This window comes from Oreochromis niloticus, linkage group LG3 (genome assembly GCF_001858045.2).
Source record: "Oreochromis niloticus isolate F11D_XX linkage group LG3, O_niloticus_UMD_NMBU, whole genome shotgun sequence".
In the NCBI taxonomy this organism is placed as follows: domain Eukaryota; kingdom Metazoa; phylum Chordata; class Actinopteri; order Cichliformes; family Cichlidae; genus Oreochromis; species Oreochromis niloticus.
The window spans coordinates 20,691,495-20,712,812 of record NC_031967.2 but is presented as its reverse complement, the minus strand read 5'-3'; the positions used below and the strand labels follow the sequence as shown (position 1 = coordinate 20,712,812).

Here is a 21,318-nt window from a genome sequence, read left to right as displayed (position 1 = left end):
GCGCCTTTCATGGACTAGTCCTCAGTGCTGTTGGTCTCTGGCTCCTTGTTTTTGGTTTGTCTCGAACTATGTGTTGGTGTGCCTGGGTCATTGACCCAGAGTTTTGAGTTTTCATTATTATAGTACTTTGGTTTTTGCCTTTATTTATCATTTCTAGTCTTTTGGTTTCTTTGTCAGAGTTGTGCCTTCTGGGTTCTGTTCTGTTCCATAGTTGCTGTCTCCCTGTGTCAAGTCTGCGTCTCTGTGTTATGTTTCCTGTTTTACTTTGAAGGACCTTGTCTTTTTATATTGTCTTTCCAGTTCGAGCCCCAGCTTGGACAGTCTCGGTCGTTGTGTCCTTGGGCAAGACACTTCACCCGTTGCCTACTGGTGGTGGTCAGAGGGCCCGGTGGCGCCAGTGTCCGGCAGCCTCGCCTCTGTCAGTGCGCCCCAGGGTGGCTGTGGCTACAACATAGCTTACCATCACCAGTGTGTGAATGTGTGTGTGAATGGGTGAATGACTGGATATGTAAAGCGCTTTGGGGTCCTTAGGGACCAGAAAAGCGCTATATAAATACAGGCCATTTACCATTTTCTTATGTTAATGTGTCTGGTTTTGCTTCCCCTGTTTCATTAGGCCTGGTTTGCCCCAGCTGTGTTTCCCTCCTGTTACCCATTCCCTGACTGCTCCCTCTGTGTATTTAAGCCTTGTGTTTCCCTGTGTCAGTGTTGCGATCTGTCCGCATTCATGTTGTGTGTCCTGTCTTCCTGCGTAAGTTTATTTTGTATTTTAGTTCAGCCAGTTTTCTGTTTTGTCGTCCAGCATTAAAGCTGTATTTAGTTCACCTTTTGCTTCCGTCAGTGTGCATTTTGGGTCCTTTTCCTGCCTGCACACAGCCTTCACATGGCACTATGATCTTGTCTTTATTTTTAGTTAGCACTTACCTTAAACACTTCAAGCTGTAAGCTAATGATAGTTATATAAGAGCAGACGCATGCTGATGCAATAAGCTGTACGTTTTATGTCCAATTGATGCATAAAAAAATTAATGTGTGACTAGTCGACTATCAAAATATTTATTTGTGACAGCCCTAATAACAACTATGCATTCAGAATTTTCCCCTATACAGTATTATACTAAAGAACAGTAAACTGGTCTGTTTCCTGACATCATCTGATGTTTTTGTAAAATCTTTGGTTCTGTTGTTCTGTTTTTCTGCTGCTCTCTGTAAAATTATTCAAAGACAGTTTTGGTAATGAGCTGGATTAGATCCTAGAAATATGTCACTGCAACCCTTTAAATATGTGTTATAAAACCCTCCATTCTTTACTGTTTTATCTTATATGTGGGAAAATGTTTTTTCATTCATTACAACATTTATTGCTTGACTTTGTTTTTGTTTAAATTCTCTTGCCTAATAAATTATATAAATTCAGTTTGTCAGTAAAACTGTGAGAAATAAAATCCTTGTTGTTTGAAAGAGCTGACATTGTTGTTCTTTGGTGTTTGTTTTTCATGCCTCTAAGCAAACTTATAAGCAGCATCCTGCAGTAACCATAGCAATCTTTTTTCAAATCGAGCCTACTTTTTTAAATAAAAGTGTTTTGTTTCTACTTTCTTACTGCAAAATTTTCAAGTTATTTATTTAGCCTACTTTTGTTTCTGGGCCGAGTAAAAACAAAGTAAAGTCATAGAGGAAAAGGTTAAAAAAATAATCAAATATGTGTCAACAAATCATTTAATCATATGTTGAGTTTTGACTGTTTGCAACAGTTAAGCCTCTGAAATGATCCTCGTCTTAAATCTGGAAGATTTTAGGTTCAATAGTTTAGAAATAATCTTACTGCTGATGCAGCAGACGTCAGTGCACTTAAAACGTTTCCTCTGGATCACTTTTGTCTCCTTACAGCAGGGGTGTCGAACTCCAGGCCTCAAGGGCCGGTGTCCTGCAGGTTTTAGATAACACCCTGGGCCAACACACCTGAATCAAATGATTAGTTCATTACCAGGCCTCTGGAGAACTTCAAGACATGTTGAGGAGGTCATTTAGCCATTTAAATCAGCTGTGTTGGCTCAAGAACACATCTAAAACCTGCAGGACACCGGCCCTCGAGGCCTGGAGTTCGACACCTGTGCCTTACAGGATTAAAATGATCGGTGATTGTTCGTATGAGTGAGCATATCATTTCTTATACAATACACAGGTAACAACACTGATATCACAAACATGCTGTTGTAATTTTTATGTTTGTCTGTGTCAAAGGAAAAAACCTTAGAGAAGCAAGAAACACAAACTCAATTTATGGCATGTACATGGGCGAAGCTTACTGCGTGGCAAGACACAGGCAAGTCGCACAGAGCCTCAGTCCGTTCTTTATTTTATAGCAGAGAATAGATTACACAGCATCTCTAGGTGGAGCATATGTAATAGAAAAACATCTCTATATATGGTTATCGCATGAGTGGCCGTTATCCATAAGACAAGAGGAACTAGTATCTTTTGTCATATCAGCTTCAGGTTGGAACTGTCTCTGCCTGAGAGTGTGTGACTTTGTAACTTCCTCACACATGCTTCTGTTCCTTAATCTGTAGGTTGCAGGCACATCATGTTCTCACAAGAAATTATACTTAAGCAAAATAAAAGTTATCAAAGTAAGTAAATGTAAAAATCTCTTAACAGTCTGAAACAGGTCTCTGTTGTAAATGAGACATTGAGTATCAGTTACTGCAGGTGACGGCAGTTCAGCACTAAAGAGACACTTTTTTCTCATAAATTTGCCACTTTAATGTCAAAACATTTCCCCTTCTTGTTTTCCTCATAGAAATGATGAATAAAAAAAAACTTACTGGAATAACCGACACAAAGATGAAACAGTATTACTATTACTTACATGATTTGCCATGATAAAAGCATTTGTAGTGCACAAACCTGCCCAAAAGCACATTTGTCCACATTGTGTCAGCATCTTAAACAGAGTTGAGATACGTGAAAATGTCTGAGGCCACATTTGAACTTTGGGTCTTTGTTGGAAAATAAGGAAAAAATCACAAAGTCACTGAATCTTTTTCTGCAGCCATGAAAGTTTAAATGGTTTCTTTTCAGTCCTTCAGGCTCAGAGCTGAATTGTGAGGAGCCAAACTGACTTTAATGCTGATTGGTCCAAAATGATTCTTATTAAACTATAACTTAAAAAAACTATAATAAGTCTGCTGGTACTTCATTAACACAAGTTTTTAAAACTAAGACTGAGACAAAGAGGCCTACTACACCTGCTGCATGGCCTTTTATTACCCAAGCACCTCCCATTAACACTCCCACTATTCCCAGCACTGCTGAACCTCTGAGGGACCTCAGAAATCCCAAACACTACATTATGTTGTTGATTTTTTACTTTGTTGTTGTTTGTGTGTGTATACAAAGGCTTACAGGCTAATCTATAAAGCCATACCTGCTATACTATACTATGTTGAGGTGGTGTGTGAGATCATCTGTAACTAACATTCACCACATTCATACTCCAATGGATGCATCTGACAGCAACGTGCGGTTAGTATCTTGCTCGAGGTTATTTGGCATGCAGACTGGAGCAAACAGGGATCGACCATCGACCTTCCAATAAGTAGATGACCTGCTCTGCACCTCACAGATCATTTGGTTCCTTTTGTCAGCGATGGTGTAGGTGTGATGTTGGGTCGTTGCTGTGGCACAGAGACCCTCTGAAACAGGGTTGGCAACTCATTTTCCTGAGAGGCCACATGAGAACCAAGAACTGTTGTAAAAGCCGCACAAATAAGCTGAACTCATTTCTGCTCAAAATTAATTTGATCTTTTTATAAACTGTCCCTTCACTGTTCACTGTTATTACACTGCACTGTTTTAGGCAGCACTGCCAACACGTGTCCAAATACACAGTGTCAAACTCAACAACTTGAAAACTTGATGAGATGTTGAGCATCAAATGCTGGACTCTGAATGTTCATAATAAGTGACTTTATTTACAGAAGTGACACCAGGTGCTTTATACAATGGTGAAGGGAAAGTGAGCTCCAGGGAATCCAGGGAAGGGAAACACATCCAAATCAGAAACACGACAAAGGAAGCAAGAGATACTGTGAGAACCATGGTTACACTAACTAAGGTAAGTACAACAATCCAGGAAAGACTACAGCTCAGCCACCACCTTAAGCATCGGATGAGGATGATGAGCAGCAGTTGCTTTGGCCAAAGGCAGAAACCCGGAGTGGTGCACCACCCAGGTGGAGAGGACAGCAGGAGAGAGAGAGGAACAACAACAGCACTGACAGGAAGTCAGAGAGGACTGGAGGACCATGACATCAGTTTCTGCATTAAATTTAAAGACATTAAGATCAAACCGCAAAAATGACAATACAGAATAGCTACAGTGCCGATATGTGTGTGAAGGGTTGTTGGTGGTTACTGTCTGTTCTGCCACAGGTTTATTTTTAATCTACTGAACGACCTCATTTTCATCTCAGCCACATAGAAAAGAGGAAATGCAGCCTGTGGTTTGAGCCAACAGTTTTGTGTAGCAGTGTCTTATTTTAAGCCATCAGTATCCAGCAAACATAAGGTCCTAAAGCACACTGCACTTTATTGTGCTCTTCATACCCTGATGAGGACAATACTTTATAATATTAACATGTCAGTAAGATGTAAAAGTTTAATGATTGAGACCATGAACATATGCAGAAAGTGTTTAAACTCTGACCTGTAGATCAGACTGTGACAGGAAGGATCACTTCTCAAAAAGACGTGAATGATGGAAAATATTGTGTAAACATTGTTATTTGTATAACTGCAAGTTCACACAGAGCTGCAGTCTTATCTGCACCATCTCTGCACTGAAACAAACCTCAATGATCTTTAGTTGTTTTCTTCATCAGCCTGCAGAGTTAAAATGAGGAAGAACAATTCATTATAGAAACTGTGCTTTAACTGCTACATTAACTATTTGCAGGTAATGAAGTAAAATAAAAACAATTACACGTCTTTACTGTAACAGTGTCAGAGCTGACAGGTGGGGAGGTCAGATTAGGAAGAAGAAATTAGAAGAAGGAAAGAGATTTAAAAAAGAAAAAAGAGGAAACGACACAGAAAACAAACAGCACCTGAAAGAGAGCAGAAGGAAGACGTAGGCCTGAGGACAGGGCCCAGGGCTGTGATCACATGCACATGATATACAAGGACAAACAACCATCCACATCAACCCACTGCTCTAAAACACTTCAAAAACTCTGGTGTGAATGTGGTGCTGTCTTATTCTTGTTATCAAACCTCAGTAAGTGTAAAGAGGAACTGGAAGTTTGGTCCAGTTATAAGTGAACAGTTCAATAGTGGTTTGTTGCAATGCTTTGTGCATTTTCTCAGCATGATTTCGAGATTTAACCGGTGGCGTCCACATATGTGGACATCACATTTTGGCTTGTCTAGACCACAATACTAAATTTTGCTCTACAAGGACCTGATATCCACTCACGAGGACATTTTACTGCCACTGTTCTATCGAATTTTCAAACGAATGTCCCCATATGTGGATATCAGGCCCTTGTACTGCAAAATCAAGTAAAAAGTAATTCTTTGTTTTTACATTCATCAGGTCCCAATCAGCCCAAATAGCAAAGAGAAATAGAAATGCTATGAAAGAGTTAAAGTTACTATGGCAACATGAGTAAAAATAAAGGTAAAAGTCTTTCAGGAATAATCATGATAAGATCCGTCTACAGTCATGTTGTAGGTAATACACCACAGTATCTTCTGATCTATTAGTCCACACATCACTGAATCATTTGGACAGACAGATTAACGTCTGTGGAATCACACAGTGTTTAAGTCTCAGTCATTTATTTATGTTGACTGGAAAGTGTAGGTTGTAACTTTTGTGATCTTGATAGAGACATATGGAAGATTTTGTGATGACCCACAGGTAAGTCTCTGTGTTCCTGTGATCAGTTATCTGTAACTCAGTTTTCTTCATTTGTTACCATTGAGGCCTGAAACTATCAGCTTCATAATAAAGGTCACCTTTGTTTGGTAATCTGAGTCCTGCTTTGCATGGGTGGCTGTAGCTCAGGCGGTAGAGCAGCTCATCTACTGATCAGAGGGTTATTGGTTCAATTCCTGGTTTCCCCTAGTCTCCTTATCACATATCCTTGGGCAAGATACTAACCCCAAATTGCTCTCCGAGGCATCCATCGGAGTATGAGTGTGTGTGTGTGTTTGTCAGAAAACACTAAAAAAAAAAAAAAAAGAGCTTGGGTGAATGCACAAGTTGTGTGAAGCGCTCAGAAGAGTAGAAAAAGTGCTGTATAAGAACCATTTAGCATGTGGGTCTGCTTTTTGAACTGACTCTGAACACAATCACATGATCTTGGTTGGTAACATGTGGTGTTCAACACAAACATCATTATTACAGTGTTTCAATCATTATTTCACATCATCAGTTTGTTTTATTGTGTTTACATGTAGTCAGAGGCTAAGGTCAGTGTGCATCTGTACATACATGTCAAAGCAAGACAAAGAACAGTCTGCAGAATAAATGAGTTCCTGCTTTACTTTGAAATGACAACACATAATACATTTATCTATGAATTTAATTGTTCTTTAGTTGGTGAAACATAAAGGTCTTTAGTCTCACTTCAGCCACACACTGAGTCATTTCCTGTGTTTGGGTCTCCATCAAACTTAAAACCAGAATTTAACCACAAGGTGGAAACTTTCACAGGTCTGAGGTCAAAGGAGCCTTTTCACTATAGTACTGCATGATGATGTTTCAGCTAAGAGTCAAGTAAAATAAAGACATTTTAAAGCAGCCTAAAGTAAGAATTAACTTTAATTCATCTGTTAAACAATCAAAAGGAGAAAAAATCAAATTTAAAAAGGCTTTACTGAAAATACAGGCACCAAAGTAGAAAAGCTGTTTTGGTATATTCACTCTCAGTGACTCCCAGTCTGCAGAGACCTGCCAGGAGACAAATAATAAAGGATATTGCACCCAAAAAATCCCCCAAAAGGGCAAAACATACTTACATGAAGCAACACAACAGCTTTGTATATTATAGAGAAAGGAAACAACACAACACAAGAAACAAGCTTCTATGTTTGCAGTGGACAGGAAATATAAACATGTCAACCAACTGCTGCGGTCAAAGCTACAGGAGCTGTTTGAGTTTTGTGTGAAAGGGCAGGAAGCACAGAGAGACCAATCAGAAGAAGAGCCTGTAGAAAAACTCTTGTCATGTCTATGTTAAACACAACTTCTCTTTATCTGCAAAGTAAAACTGTTTGATTATCTGTGGATCAGAGTGCAGCAGGCTGGATGTGACGATGGGGCACTCTTTGCTCTGCATGATGGGCTTTTTCTGTAAGTACACGTCTGACATTGTTTGAATGGCAGCGATTAATGAAAATGTTTCTGATCTGTGAGAATTACAGTGTGTCACTGCTTTAACCTGTTTACCTGAGAGCTGGAACAAAGCAGACTTGTGATTCTTTAAGTGCTTAAATGTTTGATACACTGCTGCTTTTTGCATCACTTATAGTTACACACTGTGTTACAACAGACTTTTTATGTTTATTTTATTTTATTGACAAACAGATTACTGGTTAATACTGTTTGTCTTTAATAATGTCTTAATTTGTTTTTGTTTTGATCTTGTCAGTTGTAAAATGTCTGATGATGTTTTATTCATTATTTTAGTGCTCAGTACTGTCATCTGTGGAAATGCTGAAGGTAAGAAATTATTATTTTCTTCCTGTTAATATAAGTAGCTGTTATCTCCTATAATGTGCTCAATAATATCCTCCCTGTGTTTACATGTTATCTTCTGCACAGGCTGAATGCTTCTATTCAGCCTGTGCAGTTAAACATAAATGGCTTCAGTAAGCGCTCCATGTGGAGACTGTGGCGTTCTTCAGAGCTTTTACTGATGTACCATTTGTACCACTTTCATTCTGTAAAACTGTAACAACAAAACAGAGCAGGTACATTTAATCTCAGTGTAGATGCACAGATGTCACATGACCAATGCAAGATCATAACATTAACAATTAGGGTTGCCAACTCCCTGAACAATAAATAAGGGACACCTCGTGGCCAGGGCCGGGCGACCCGATTGTCTTCACCCTTCCCAGTGTGGTGAATTTTTTTAGCTCTTTTTTTTGTGTGTTAAATTATTAATTAACCATTTGACTTGAAGTTGATTTAAGTAGATGCATATTCTTTGTGATATGAACACATGGGAAACAAATGATCATTTAGTCATTTATTTTTTAGCGCAAAATGACAACATTAACACAATAAAATAGGTCTCTTTCTTAATGAGAAGCCTGTCATGCTTAACTTTTGAGAATATAAGTAAATCTTTCTTTAAAAGAACTCTGTCCTGCTTAACTTAAAATTATATAAATTAATAGAAAACAATAGCACAAAAAACATTCTTGTAACAGTGCACATTTAGTGCATTTAGTGCAATTGGCTTCAGTTGAGGTATTATTTCAGCTTTTCTAATGCTAATCAGCTGCTCCCGTTTGTAAACCCGCTTGTTCCCATGATTACGCATCATAACTCATCATCATTATTCATCTATGTATCACTTTTATGTATTAGTCATCTATTTGTTGTAATCATCTATCCTTGCAGTTGTTTATTACACAAAATAAATCATATTATCACACTTCTGGCCACATAGCGTTGATATATTTTGCACTATGCTACTGTATATTACTGTATACTTGTATTCTATTGTAAATATTGTACATCTTATTACTCTGTTCCTCCGTCTCTCTTGCTGCACTGAGCGTGTGTGTGACAAAAGAATTTCCCTCGGGATAAATAAAGTTCTTCTTATCTTATCTTATATTCATTGCACATGCCCATATTAAAAAACAATTATTAAAAAAAAAACAATGTTTACATACCATATCTGCTTCTGCCTGGTGGACAACAAATTGGTTAAGGGTTCCCCAAGCTTTCACGCCCCTCATTTTCTTCATGTGCCCACCACTAGAAGCATGCTGCTTGATGTCAGTCAGTCCACCGTGGCCTATGGAAAAAGTGCGCCGGCACACAGTGCAGTGCGCTTTATAGGTGTAATCGCGCACTTTTTCCAGCCAGGTGTTTTCCTTTTCCCATTCCTCCCAGTACTTTTGCAGCATTTTTTTTCTTCCTCGGAGGGGAACAAACATTGCTGGTCTAAGGTGTACTGTCGTCCGAGACTTGCATCGCAGTGTCGGCGTTTGTTTCCCTGTTGGCCTTGCTTCTTGTTGTGGTCATCTGTTGTCTTCCGGTATTTTCTCCGCAAGCGACCTTTCCTCGACCAGTGAGATAAGTGGTCATCTGAATTGTCATACTTGTGCGTAAGTGTGCTGTCAGCGCATTGGTCACAGAGCAAGAGAGGGGCTGGGAATTATGTTTTCAAACAAAGTGTTAATTCCATTAACATTTATAGACTACTTTTGATTCTCACTGTATTACAGGACAAAGTGCGTCCCTTTTCAGCTCAATACGGGACGTGTACTTTTGTTTCTAAATACGTGACGATTCCGTTTTTCAAGGGACGGTTGGCAACCCTATTAACAATAAATGGATAAAGCCTGTCAAGTAATGTAGGGAGAACCACATGCTGACATGTTTTATGCTAACAGGCAAAACAAAGCACAAACAGTTAGCTTACAGTAGTAATGTAACAAACGTCACAGACCCACAAGAAGGACAGAGCACTAATATGTAGAAACAATCCATCATCTGCCCAAACTTACACTTTATCCCTTCTTAAGAGCAACAGATGCAGAACTATCACAGACACGGAGCAACCACCTTCCCGCTCTAGCCATTATTACTCGGCACTTCCTCCATTTAACCACTAGATGGCGGACTTTGACATGGACAGACCAGGAAGAAGCGGATGAATAAATGTGACCCGTCATATAACAAACTTGAAACAAACTATATTTCAGGAATAACCTGAGGGACAAAATATTTTAAATTATACAGCTCACACTCCACTGAATTTATTGGTTAAAATATTAAAATGATCATATCAAGAGTGCAACCATGTGAGCAGATGTTTCACTCAGCCGATACACAAACTTTATATTTACTAGAGTTTGTTGCCTTGAAACTGACTAATTTCCTTTTCATGAGTATTTATCTGTCCATCCTCACAGATCACAGTTATGATTCACAAGATGCTGATGAATCGGGATATCAGTCCAAAGAGCAACGAACCTCAGGTACAGCTGATTGCAGCAGGAGTGTATGTAGTGCAGATTATGTCAGTTATATTAGCATGTGTGCTGACTGCCTTAGTGTCCTTTTTTGTATTAACTCTTGGAGTTCTCAAAATCCTCAAAATGAACTGGAGGATCAATCTAATTTATTACAGCACAGCGTGATGAGTTTAGGGTAAATGCAGGTAACTCTAATCTGATTATTATTAAGTCATAATAATCACTTATTATGAATTTTTACTCTGTTATTTATAGTGTCATGGTGTGCTGTCTGCCTCAGTGTCCTCTTGAAAAAAACCTCTAAAAGTTGTTAAAGTCATAAATGAAAAAGGCTTCACATACACAAGAGTCTTTCATCATTTTAGTCTGAGTGCTTCTTCCTCGTCTGTTTGTTTAGTTTTTTAAAAAATTATTTCCTCTTTAATTTGAAGGTTTGTTTTCTTTCATGTTTAAATTGTCCTGCTGTGTCTTCTCAGTCTTTGTGAACACTCACGTGTGTTCATCTCTTAGTTGTTGCTATTGACAGTTTATTTATTTCTAGTTTTACGTTTTGATTCTTTGTATGTATTTTCATTTTTAGACGATTTGGGTAGTAAAATTCAGTTTTATTTAAGTTATTTGGCTTCCTGCATTTGAGGTCACACCTCTGCACTCCACTCATTGTTACAGAGACACATATTTACAAGTCTGTGGACTCTACTGGAAGAATGGACACAAAATACTTGTTTCTCAAATTTGGTGTTTCTATGATAGTAGCTTAGTTTGGAGATTTTACTGTAGCAAAGTCATGTGTACATATATAAACTCTTGTGTGCATTTTATTATCTCTGTGTGTGTAATCAGGTTTGTAAATATGTCAAAACATCTGTGTGCACAGATATTATCAGCTGGAAAGTCTTAAAGTTTTGCCTGAAGCACTTAAAATCCAGACATGTGGTGAAGTTACAGCTCACCTGCTTTCCAGTTATCTGTTTTATTACTTGTGACTTTTGCTGCACGTCTGCTGTGACAGTTCCACAGATGAGTGTGGAAGGTTTTCTGTTAGTCATGTTCATTAACCCTGAGCTCAGGCTCACAGGCTCAGGCTTTCTGTCACACTCAGAACAAACCACCAGGTGGCGTATTACTCAGCCAGGCTCACCTGCTCTTCACCTTGTATTTGAGTCACAGTTGCAGTAGGAAATAAAACTGCAGCTGGAACATCTGTGTGGCAGATGTGGTGGGTTTCTCCTTCTTCCACTAAAAGGGCCACAATAACAGCCTCATATTTTTCTAAGTTACAGAACTTAAAATCAAGGCCACTCTGACAGCAGACAGCACAACCACACCAGCAGGGGGCAGTGTGACACTGACCTGTGATGTGAAGGATTCTGCTGACATAGAATATGAGTTCAGAAAAACCTCATCTAAAAAATGAGATCATCTCTTTTAGCTCTAAGAGTGCAATCTCTGTCTCTGATGGAGGCATCTACACCTGCAGAGGAAGGAGAAGAAAGACAAGTTTAGTCACAACTGAAAGCGATTCAGTCGTCATTCAGGAAACTGATGAGTTTAAAAAACTTTTTGAGAGTTGAAAAAGGTCTTCTCCCTGTTGTAGAGGAAATCACTATTCACTAATCACCAGCACTTTAACCACTAAAACTGTCAAATTATTAATTGTTAGGCTCAGTACATCGTTTCACCTTTGTTCAGTCTTCAGATCACTTACAGACACAGAGGAGTTCATGGTGCTGTTTTGTATTTTTAGAGTGATTTAAAAAACAGTTTGTGCTCCTTTCCTGGTTACTGAACCTTTACTCTTAGTTTTTCTTTGCCAGTCTAGTTTTGACTTTGGTGCCACATGAAAACTTTGTATTTCACCATTTATGAATTAATAATCAGTTTATGAGAGCAGAGCAGCCTCCAGCTTTGAATCCATCACTGGAGGTTTAACAGCATTGTTAGCAAACAACAGCTAACTGATGACTCATGGATTATATGTTTAGAAATGTGTAATATGTAAATGTAAAGATGTAGAAAAAAGCAAATAGTGAAATATAAAGATAATTAAATTACCTGGTTTAATTTATTTTTAAAATGTGTTGTTGATTTTCAAGTCAAAACTATCAGTCTGCTAATGATATATTTTAATTTGATCAGCTCCTCCTAAGCTCACTGTGTTCCTGCAACCATCCAAGACTCAGTTATACAGCGGTGTGATATACAGAGGTGAGACAGTCACTGTCAGATGTGAGATTCAGGGAGGTGAAGGAGCTCAGTGGACGTATGAATGGAGTCGAGGCCAAGTAATCATACGTGAAACATCCAGTGAATACACATTCAGCAGCGCTACTCAGTCTGATGCTGGAGGATACAGCTGCCGGGGCAGACGAGGCTCATCCTGGACTGAGTGGAGTGATATCATCACATTGACTGTATTACGTAAGTTGAACATATTTCTCTCATTTTAATTTCAAAAACAAAACAAAATAACTTCAACAGTACTGTGTGTTTCTTTTTTAGTTTAGTGTCTAAAGCTTTGTACAACAGTGTTTAATGCCATTATAATACCATTCAGTAATCACTCACAGTGAAACATCTGGAATAGAAAAAAATCACATTTTTTCACATGAAATAATAAACTTTCCCAATTTCTTTATGTCTTTTGCTGCAAATGCAGAGTTTGCATCACTGTTTCAAAACTGAATGTGAGCTACTGTCCTCCAAATAAACTCAGACAAAACTTTAAATGTTGTTGTTGAAACACTTTGGCTGAACAGATGCTGAACAGATGCTGAACAGATGCTGCCATCAGCTGCTTGTCTGCTGGAACATTTCAGACAATAGCAAAAAAAATCAGGAATAAAAGAAACTCAGCTGTATTACTGTCATGTCCTCTCTAGAAGGCAGAGACCAACATGAAAAGACATCCATTTTCTCTGAGTCACAATCAGCCACAGAACAAAACGTTTCTATACAGAATAGATGTTTTGATTATTCCACAGATTTATAAAAACAACATTAAGACCAAAACACACAGAAGACACAAAGTGAGACAGAAACAGAAAACTCAGGGTTATTGATTGTTGTCATTCACTCTGCTGATTCTTAATATCATCAAATTACCTTTTTTAATTTTTCAAATAAAAATGATTAAAAATGATAATTATCATTAACAAGAGCAAAAAAAACAACAACAACAAAAACAAAAAAACAGGGCAGTTTCAGTGAGGATTTTCTATAATTCTGCTAATGATATATTTTATTTGAACAGCTCCTCCTAAGCCCACTGTGACCCTGCAGCCATCCTGGACTCAGATATACAGAGGTGAGACAGTCACTGTCAGATGTGAGATTCATGGAGGTGAAGGAGCTCAGTGGACGTATGAGTGGAGACGAGGCCAGTTAAAATTAAATGAAATATCCAGTGAATACACAATCAACAGAGTTACTGAGTCTGATGGTGGAGGATACAGATGCCAGGGCAGAAGAAGTTCTTCCTGGACAGAGTGGAGTAATATCACAGCATTGACTGTATCATGTAAGTTGAACATATTTCTTTCATTCATTTTAATTTATTTTGCATGTTTTATCCAAAAAGACAAACAAATATTGTCTTTTAACAACACTTTAGGTTTTGTTTTAGTTTAGTATCAAAAGTAGCGTACAACAGCTTTTAATGTAATTATAAAAATATACAGTAATAACTGACTGTGGTATTCAGAAAGTTTGATGAAAAATGAAAAACAGATGTAATGATCCCAGTTTTCTTCACCTCAGTTGTTGCACATGTGGAGTTTTCATCACTGCAGCTCAGTGTCATGATGCAGTTCTTTTGTTTTAGCATTTTTCTTTTTTCTAATTCCTCAAAGTTTTAATTTGATTACAATTTGGCCTCATTTTAGGAGAGACTGCGTTAACCTTTCTCTAACTGCGGGTATGTTTACTCATAGCAGGAAACAGCAGTTAACTGAAAACTCAAGGATTATATGTTCATGAATGTATAAATATGTAAATGGAAAGATGTAGAACTACTGTACGTACATAGTGGAATAAAAAGATCAGAAAATTACCTGGTTTGATTTATTTAATCAAAACAAAACTTTTTGTTGTTGATTTACAAATCAAATTATGAGTTTGCTAATGATATATTATTATTATATTTTTATTTGAACAGCTCCTCCTAAGCCAACTGTGTTCCTGCAACACAACTGGCCTCAGATAAACAGCGGTGAGATAAACAGAGGTGAGATAAACAGAGGTGAGACAGTCACTGTGAGATGTGAGATTTATGGAGGTGAAGGAGCTCAGTGGACATATGAATGGAGACCAGCCAAGTTAAACACACCTTCAACATCCAATGAATACACAATCATCAGCGCTACTGAGTCTGACAGTGGAGGATACAGCTGCCGGGGTAAAAGAAGCTCTTCCTGGACAGAGTGGAGTGACATCATCACACTGAATGTAAAACGTAAGTTGGAGATATTTCACTCACTCTATGTGTTTTAATTTATATTCCAGAATGTTTAATTAAAAAAGATTTAAAAAAATTGTCTTTCAACAACACTGAAGGCTTTTTTTTGTTTATTATCAAAACAGTAATCACTCAAAATGAAACATCTGAAGAATGAAAAAGATTTTGTTAGTATGGAGAAAAAATGAAATACAAATGTAATTTTCCCAGTTTCTTCACCTCAGTAGCTTCACATGTGCAGCTACTGAGATCAGTTAGTTCATTTGTTTTTTGCATTTTTGAAGTTAATTCATTGAAGTTTCAGGTTTGACTGTAATTTGGCCTCATTTTATTAGAGATTATTAAATGAATCACAAATAATGGTTTTGTTAAACGTCAGAACACAATTTCTTAAAGACCTGCTTCATAAGGTTTTTATAAGTTCTACATTTTGCTGGGCCCAGCCTGCTTAATGTTTTTAACTGTTTCCTGTCACACGTTTACATTTATGATTATTTTACAAAGTCTCAGCATGAAGACGCTGCTAAAAAAGTTAATTTATATCAAATGTTGTAGAAAACAAATGGTGACAAATCTACTGCTGTGTACACTAGAAGGGGCTCAGTCTAATTTATGCTTCTTCTTGGACAGATAATTGAGACACATGCTGCATGTTTTCATGTTCATGCTAATGACACACATACGCAGTACTTGCACTTAGACCATGTGACCTGTGATGATTTCTCTTAATGACTGTCTGTGTGAGGTTCAAACTAAATGTCAGCTAATGTCCTCCAGCTACACTCAGACAAAACTGTAACGTTGTCATTGAATCTCCTGAACACATGCTGCCACCAGCTGATCTCTGCTGGAAGATTTCAAGACAGCAACAACAAAAATTCAAGTGAAAGAAAAATACAGTTTTGTCTCCTTGTCACAAGACAAAAGCAGTCATATATTTATCTTTTAGGAAATAATTAAAAAAGAATAAAAAATGTTTTCTCATTTAAAGACAAAGACACTATTTTACATGTCTTATGTCCTCACACCTGGATTCAGAGGAACCACAGAGACACGTTAATATTGCAAACCATGCCGATCCTAAAAACATAACACTGTGCAGACATGGATAAATATTCTGCTTAGATACTGTTTTATTTTTCATTTCTTTTTAAATTGTGCACAAGACCCATGACATGTGTACAAACTATCTATTACATTTTTGTATTTTTAATGATTGAAATTTAAATTCTTATCTATAAAATGGTGCAGAAGACATTTTTACTGCTTAAATTACTGTTTGTAGTTATGCTATTAAATAGTGGCAAATATGACCTAAATAATTCTTTGGATATACATTTTTAAACAAAGAAAAGCCAATTAAAATATGTCTCTGTGCTGAGACCTGGTGGAACTAAAAAGGTTTTAATTCTTCAATGACTGAAAGCTCTCACCACCTGCAACAGTCACAGGCAGCTTCCTGCAGGAACCTGGTTACAGCAGAGGTCTTGCATCTATTTTAACCCTTTTATATGTCAACACCTCACTGCTGATATTTATGGCAGCTCTGAACTATAATTATTTATGGTGGATCTGTCTCCTCCTGTGCTTGTTTATCATCCCCTCAAGTTAAACAAGGATTTTATTTCCACCCTTTTCTTTGGAATCATATAAAGATTTGACAGCATTCTAACTCTTGGGGATTTTTATGTTTGCTGCCCATCAAACTCCTATAAAACACCCTTCCAACAGATGACATTAAAAAAAGTTTTACAGTCTATTTAAAAGTTTTGCTAGACTGCTGTGATGACATAAAATCATGGTTGGCAAAACATTTTTTAAATATGTAAACAATCAAAAAACAGATTGTATTATTTGAACCTTCTGAACCTCGTTTTGCTCTTAAGTGTAACCTTGTTCCTCTGAAAAAGTTCAGAACTCCCTTTGTAAAAACTCTGCAGGTGATCTTTGATGACAGTTTCTCATTTGAGAAATAAATAAGTTCTGTTGTAAAAGCCAGACTCTGCCTCCTGAGGGCCTTTGCAAAAATGAAGTTTTGTCATCTGCTCACTTTGAGAAAGTAATTCATGCATTTATTTTATCCAGGCTAATGTGATATGCTTTATTTTGGTAGCAGCCAGGCTGTGATTGTTTAATTGGTTGTTTTTAAGTCTCTGAATGGATTCACTCCCTCAGAGCTCTCTAATCGTTTAAATAAACAAACTCCAAACAGAACTCTAAGGTCAGCTGATAAGTTGCTTCTAATTGTTCCTAGAAGCAGACTAAAACACTGTTATGAAAAGGCTGTGTGCAGGCAGGAGTGGTGATATGAAGGACCCAAAATGCAGACTCACGGAAACGAAACGTGAACTCAAATACAGCTTTAATGCTGAACTCCAAAAAACTAACAAATCTGAGACTCCAAGGTAAACTTTACACAGACAGAACACACAGCAGAATAAGGGCAGATTACGACACGGACACAGAGAAACACAGGGCTTAAATACACAGAGGGAGCAATCAGGGAATGGGTAACAGGAGGGAAACACAGCTGGGGCAAATCAGGTCTAACGAAACAGGGGAAGCAAAACCAGATACATTAACATAAGATATGCACCTCCAAAGTAAAACAGGAAACATAACACAGACTGAACTTAAAGACACAGACTTACAGGCAGGCACTGCAACAGAGGGAACAGAGACGTAAACCATAAGACAGAACTCTAACAAAGAAACCAAAGACTAGAAATGATAAATAATATAATAAACTCAAAACTCTGGGTCAATGACCCAGGCATCCTAACAAACACAGGCTAAGACTAAGACTGGGCCTTTGTGATTGTTTTGCCTGAACTTTGGCACAGTCTGCCCTTCAAATTACTCTTTGATTACCAAATAAATAGTGTAAAAAAATACGATTCCCAAGGGGCCTCCCTCAACTAGACACATTTGACATAAAAGACTCACCTCCTTCTTCAGATATCAGTGGGCTGGTTCAAGTTCACATTCAGAGTATTATGTAAGTTGGACACAGTTCACTCATTTTAATTCATACTGCACAATGTTTCATCCAAAAACACAACAAAATACTTTGTATTTCAACAATACTGCAGGTTTTGTTTTTTCATTTTGTATGTTTTAATTTAACTATAACAACATACAGTTGTAAGAAAAAACATATTCAGTACATTTGTTGAAAAACTAAATTCAGATTTAATTATCCCAGTTTATTCAGCTCAGTTGCTTTTCATCACTGCAGCTCAGTGTCATGATGCAGTTCTTTGGTTTTAGCATTTTTATTTTTTCTAATTCCTCAAAGTTTCCATTTGACTACAATTTGGCCTCATTTTAGGAGAGACTGCTCTGCTACGTTAGCCTTTCTCTAACTGCTGGTATGTTTACGCAACAGTTTTTTGATTTGTTCATCTTGTAATTCCCAAATTAAATATCATGAATTTACGGCAAAGAAAGAATTTTTTTCTGAATGAAGATTATCTGGATGTATTGGAGGTTTAACAGCATTGTTTGCAAACAACAGCTAACTTACAGCTGATAGGTTACATGTTCATAAATGTATAAATATGTAAATGCAAATATGTAGAAATAAGTAAACAGTCAAATATAAAGATCAGTAAATTACCTGGTTTCATTTATTTAATAAAAACAAAAAGTTTTATTGTTGATTTTCAAGTCAAATGATCAGTCTGCTAATGATATCTTTTTATTTGAACAGCTCCTCCTAAGCCCACTGTGACCCTGCAGCCATCCTGGGCTCAGATATACAGCGGTGTGATATACAGAGGTGAGACAGTCACTGTCAGATGTGAGATTCATGGAGGTGAAGGAGCTCAGTGGACGTATGAATGGAGACGAGGCCAGTCAAGCATACGTGAAACATCCAGTGAATACACAATCAGCAGAGCTACTTGGTCTGACAGAGGAGGATACAGCTGCCGGGGTAGACGAGGTTCTTTCTGGACAGTGTGGAGTGACATCATCACAATGACTATATTATGTAAGTTGGGCATATTTCACCTTTGTTTTAAATTTCTATTGCACAATATTTAATCCAAAAACACAACAAAATATGTCTTTCAATAAAACTGCAGGCTTTGTTCTCATTTTAGTATCAAAAGTAGCGTAAATTAAATTTTAAAGTTTTACATAAAATCCACAGCAATCACTCACAGTGAAACTGTTATGATACGGCTGTGTGGCAGGGAGGATGTAGGACACAAACGCAAAACAATCAACAGAGGAATGAACTTAAAAGGCTGCTTTATTGCAGCGGTAGAATTTTCACGAAAAGAGAAAAACTTGCAAAAACAAAATGAAACTAAAAACTGGGAACTAATAACAAAAACACTGGGAAACCTGTAAACTAGCGACAGAGATCTCAGTGAGCACGGAAACACGCAGCATGGTGAGGGGACGACGTGACACTGACAGAGAGAAACACAGGTCTAAAATACACTGAGCGAAATGAGGGAATGAGACACATGAGGGGAGAACAGTCGAGACCAGGGTGAAGCAAAACTAGAAACAGTGACAAAGGACAAGCGACCGTCAAAGTAAAACAGCAAGTAACACAGACACGGACTATACTGAACAAAGGGAACACGGAGCACAGAGACCACAGAGACAAAAGACACGACTAGGGTGGGTTTTGATGATCTATTTTCCGATTAAAATCGATTCTAGCTTGAATAACGTGATATTGATTCATTAAAATCCTGAATCGATTTTTAAATGTATTTTGTCCGAAACGCCAGAATCTCAGGTTAAACCACAAGATTTCAACAACCACCAACCAGCTAAAACAGTAAATGAGAGCAGGCACCTGCTGTGATGCTCACACCTTTGATAAAGTCTCACAAGTGTCAGCTTTGTTTTTATAGATATAAAAATATGGATATGTACTGATAAGTGATCAGAATTATAATATTTCTGACTGTCTGAGGCAAAATTTCCCAGATTCAAATCGAATCGACTTCTAGAAATCAGTGACGATACCAACCCTGGACACGACTGACTGGGCAACAAGAAAATACAGTGTTGCCTCGTTTATGTCAGGAGTCAAATTATAAAAATAATCCACGATAGGTGAAATCCGCGAAGTAGCCAACTTTATTTTTGACAATTATTATAGATGTTTTAAGGCTGTAAAACCCATCACTAGACACTTATTCACTTTTCTCAGACAGGCATGAACATTTTGTCATGATATGAGTGAACAGTTGTTGTTTAAGGTGCAGTTCATGGTGAAGCCACCGGAGGGTGGTGTGGAGATATAATAAAAAAGTGATGGCTAAAACCTAAGACGGTGTCATGTCTGCTCCCTGAACTAATATCGTAACATGGTGTCAGAAGCGAACTGATAAGGCTATACAAGAGTGTCGCACACATGGAAGGACTTGATTTGCTGCAGGGGAACCTCTCGGAAAATTGGAGACGGTTTCGGCAACGGTTCGAGCTGTATCTCGCGGCTACAGGAGGTGCTAGCAAGCCACCCAAGGTACAGTCTTCACTATTTCTTCACGTTGCTGGAGAGGAGGCGGTTGAAGTGTACAATACCTTCACGTTTGCGGAAAATGGTGATGAGCATAAGCTGACGAAAATAATGGAGAAATTTGAGGAATACTGTAACCCAAAGAAGAACATAACCTATGAAAGGTACAAGTTTTTCACGTGTGTGCAAGAGGATATGCCAATTAGCCAGTACATCACGGAGCTAAAGCTGAGTGGTCCAAATGCAAGAATCCCTCATCAGAGATCGCGTAGTGTGTGGAATTACATCGGATGCAATGAGAGAAAGGCTGTTAAGAGAAGATGACATTACTCTCGAAAAAGTAATTCAGCTTTGCATTGCAGCTGAAACCACTAGAATAGAATAGAATAGAATAGAATTCAACTTTATTGTCATTGCACATGTCACAGGTACAGGGCAACGAAATGCAGTTTGCATCCATCCAGAAAGTGCTTTAGTCGTGATATAGATATATTACAATATATATTAGCAATAATATAGATGTGTAAGTATATTACAGAAATGGGTCTATTATGGTATGTTATAATGTACACAGTGTGAAGTATGTTATGAATATTCTATAAGTATGTACAGGCTGTAGTGAGTACAAGCTATGAACAGGATATAAATATAAAATAAAAACTATACAGAAATCTGAGATATACAGTTATACAGAAATGTGAACTATGTAAGTTATAAACAGTTGTGGGATTAAAAATTATCGTATGTACAGAATGATATTCACACAGAACTATACAGTAGTGCAGTTAGGATAATTGTGATAGTGATAAAGTGCTAGTGGTTGTGGGTGTGTGTATGTTCAGTCCATGAGTTTAACGTGGGTCAGATGTCAGGAGGCAGAGTTCAGGAGTCTGACAGCTGTGGGGAAGAAGCTGTTCCGGTACCTGGTGGTCTTAGTCCGGAGGCTCCTGTAGCGCCTCCCAGAGGGCAGGAGGGTGAAGAGTCCATGTGATGGGTGACTGGGGTCTCTGATGATTTTCCCAGCCCTTTTCAGACACCGCTTCCTGTAGATGTCCTTTATGGCAGGAAGTGGTGCTCCGGCGATGCGCTGGGCAGTTTTCACGACCCTCTGCAACGCCTTCCGGTCCGAGGCGGAGCAGTTCCC

At 38.0% G+C, this 21,318-nt stretch overlaps 2 protein-coding genes and 1 long non-coding RNA gene across 3 annotated transcripts in view; 2 read left to right on the top strand and 1 right to left on the bottom strand.

Annotated features, from left to right (window-relative positions):
- LOC109198185 (low affinity immunoglobulin gamma Fc region receptor II-b) overlaps positions 1-21,318 on the top strand; it is a 997,390-nt gene that overhangs the window by 767,658 nt on the left and 208,414 nt on the right. The window lies entirely within an intron of this gene.
- The window catches only part of LOC109196528 (leukocyte immunoglobulin-like receptor subfamily B member 3A), a 122,303-nt gene continuing 108,047 nt past the window's right edge, over positions 7,063-21,318 (top strand). The window contains exons 1-7 of the mRNA XM_025906000.1: positions 7,063-7,363; positions 7,700-7,732; positions 10,168-10,233; positions 12,370-12,651; positions 13,484-13,750; positions 14,387-14,455; positions 18,468-18,680. Coding sequence (XP_025761785.1) covers positions 7,327-7,363; positions 7,700-7,732; positions 10,168-10,233; positions 12,370-12,651; positions 13,484-13,750; positions 14,387-14,455; positions 18,468-18,680 — 967 coding nt within the window. The 5' untranslated portion in view covers positions 7,063-7,326. The remainder of the gene's footprint in view (positions 7,364-7,699; positions 7,733-10,167; positions 10,234-12,369; positions 12,652-13,483; positions 13,751-14,386; positions 14,456-18,467; positions 18,681-21,318) is intronic.
- Positions 10,294-21,318, bottom strand: part of LOC112846491 (uncharacterized) — a 161,832-nt gene continuing 150,807 nt past the window's right edge. The window contains exon 3 of the long non-coding RNA XR_003219487.1: positions 10,294-10,338. This is a non-coding gene — a long non-coding RNA (uncharacterized LOC112846491). The remainder of the gene's footprint in view (positions 10,339-21,318) is intronic.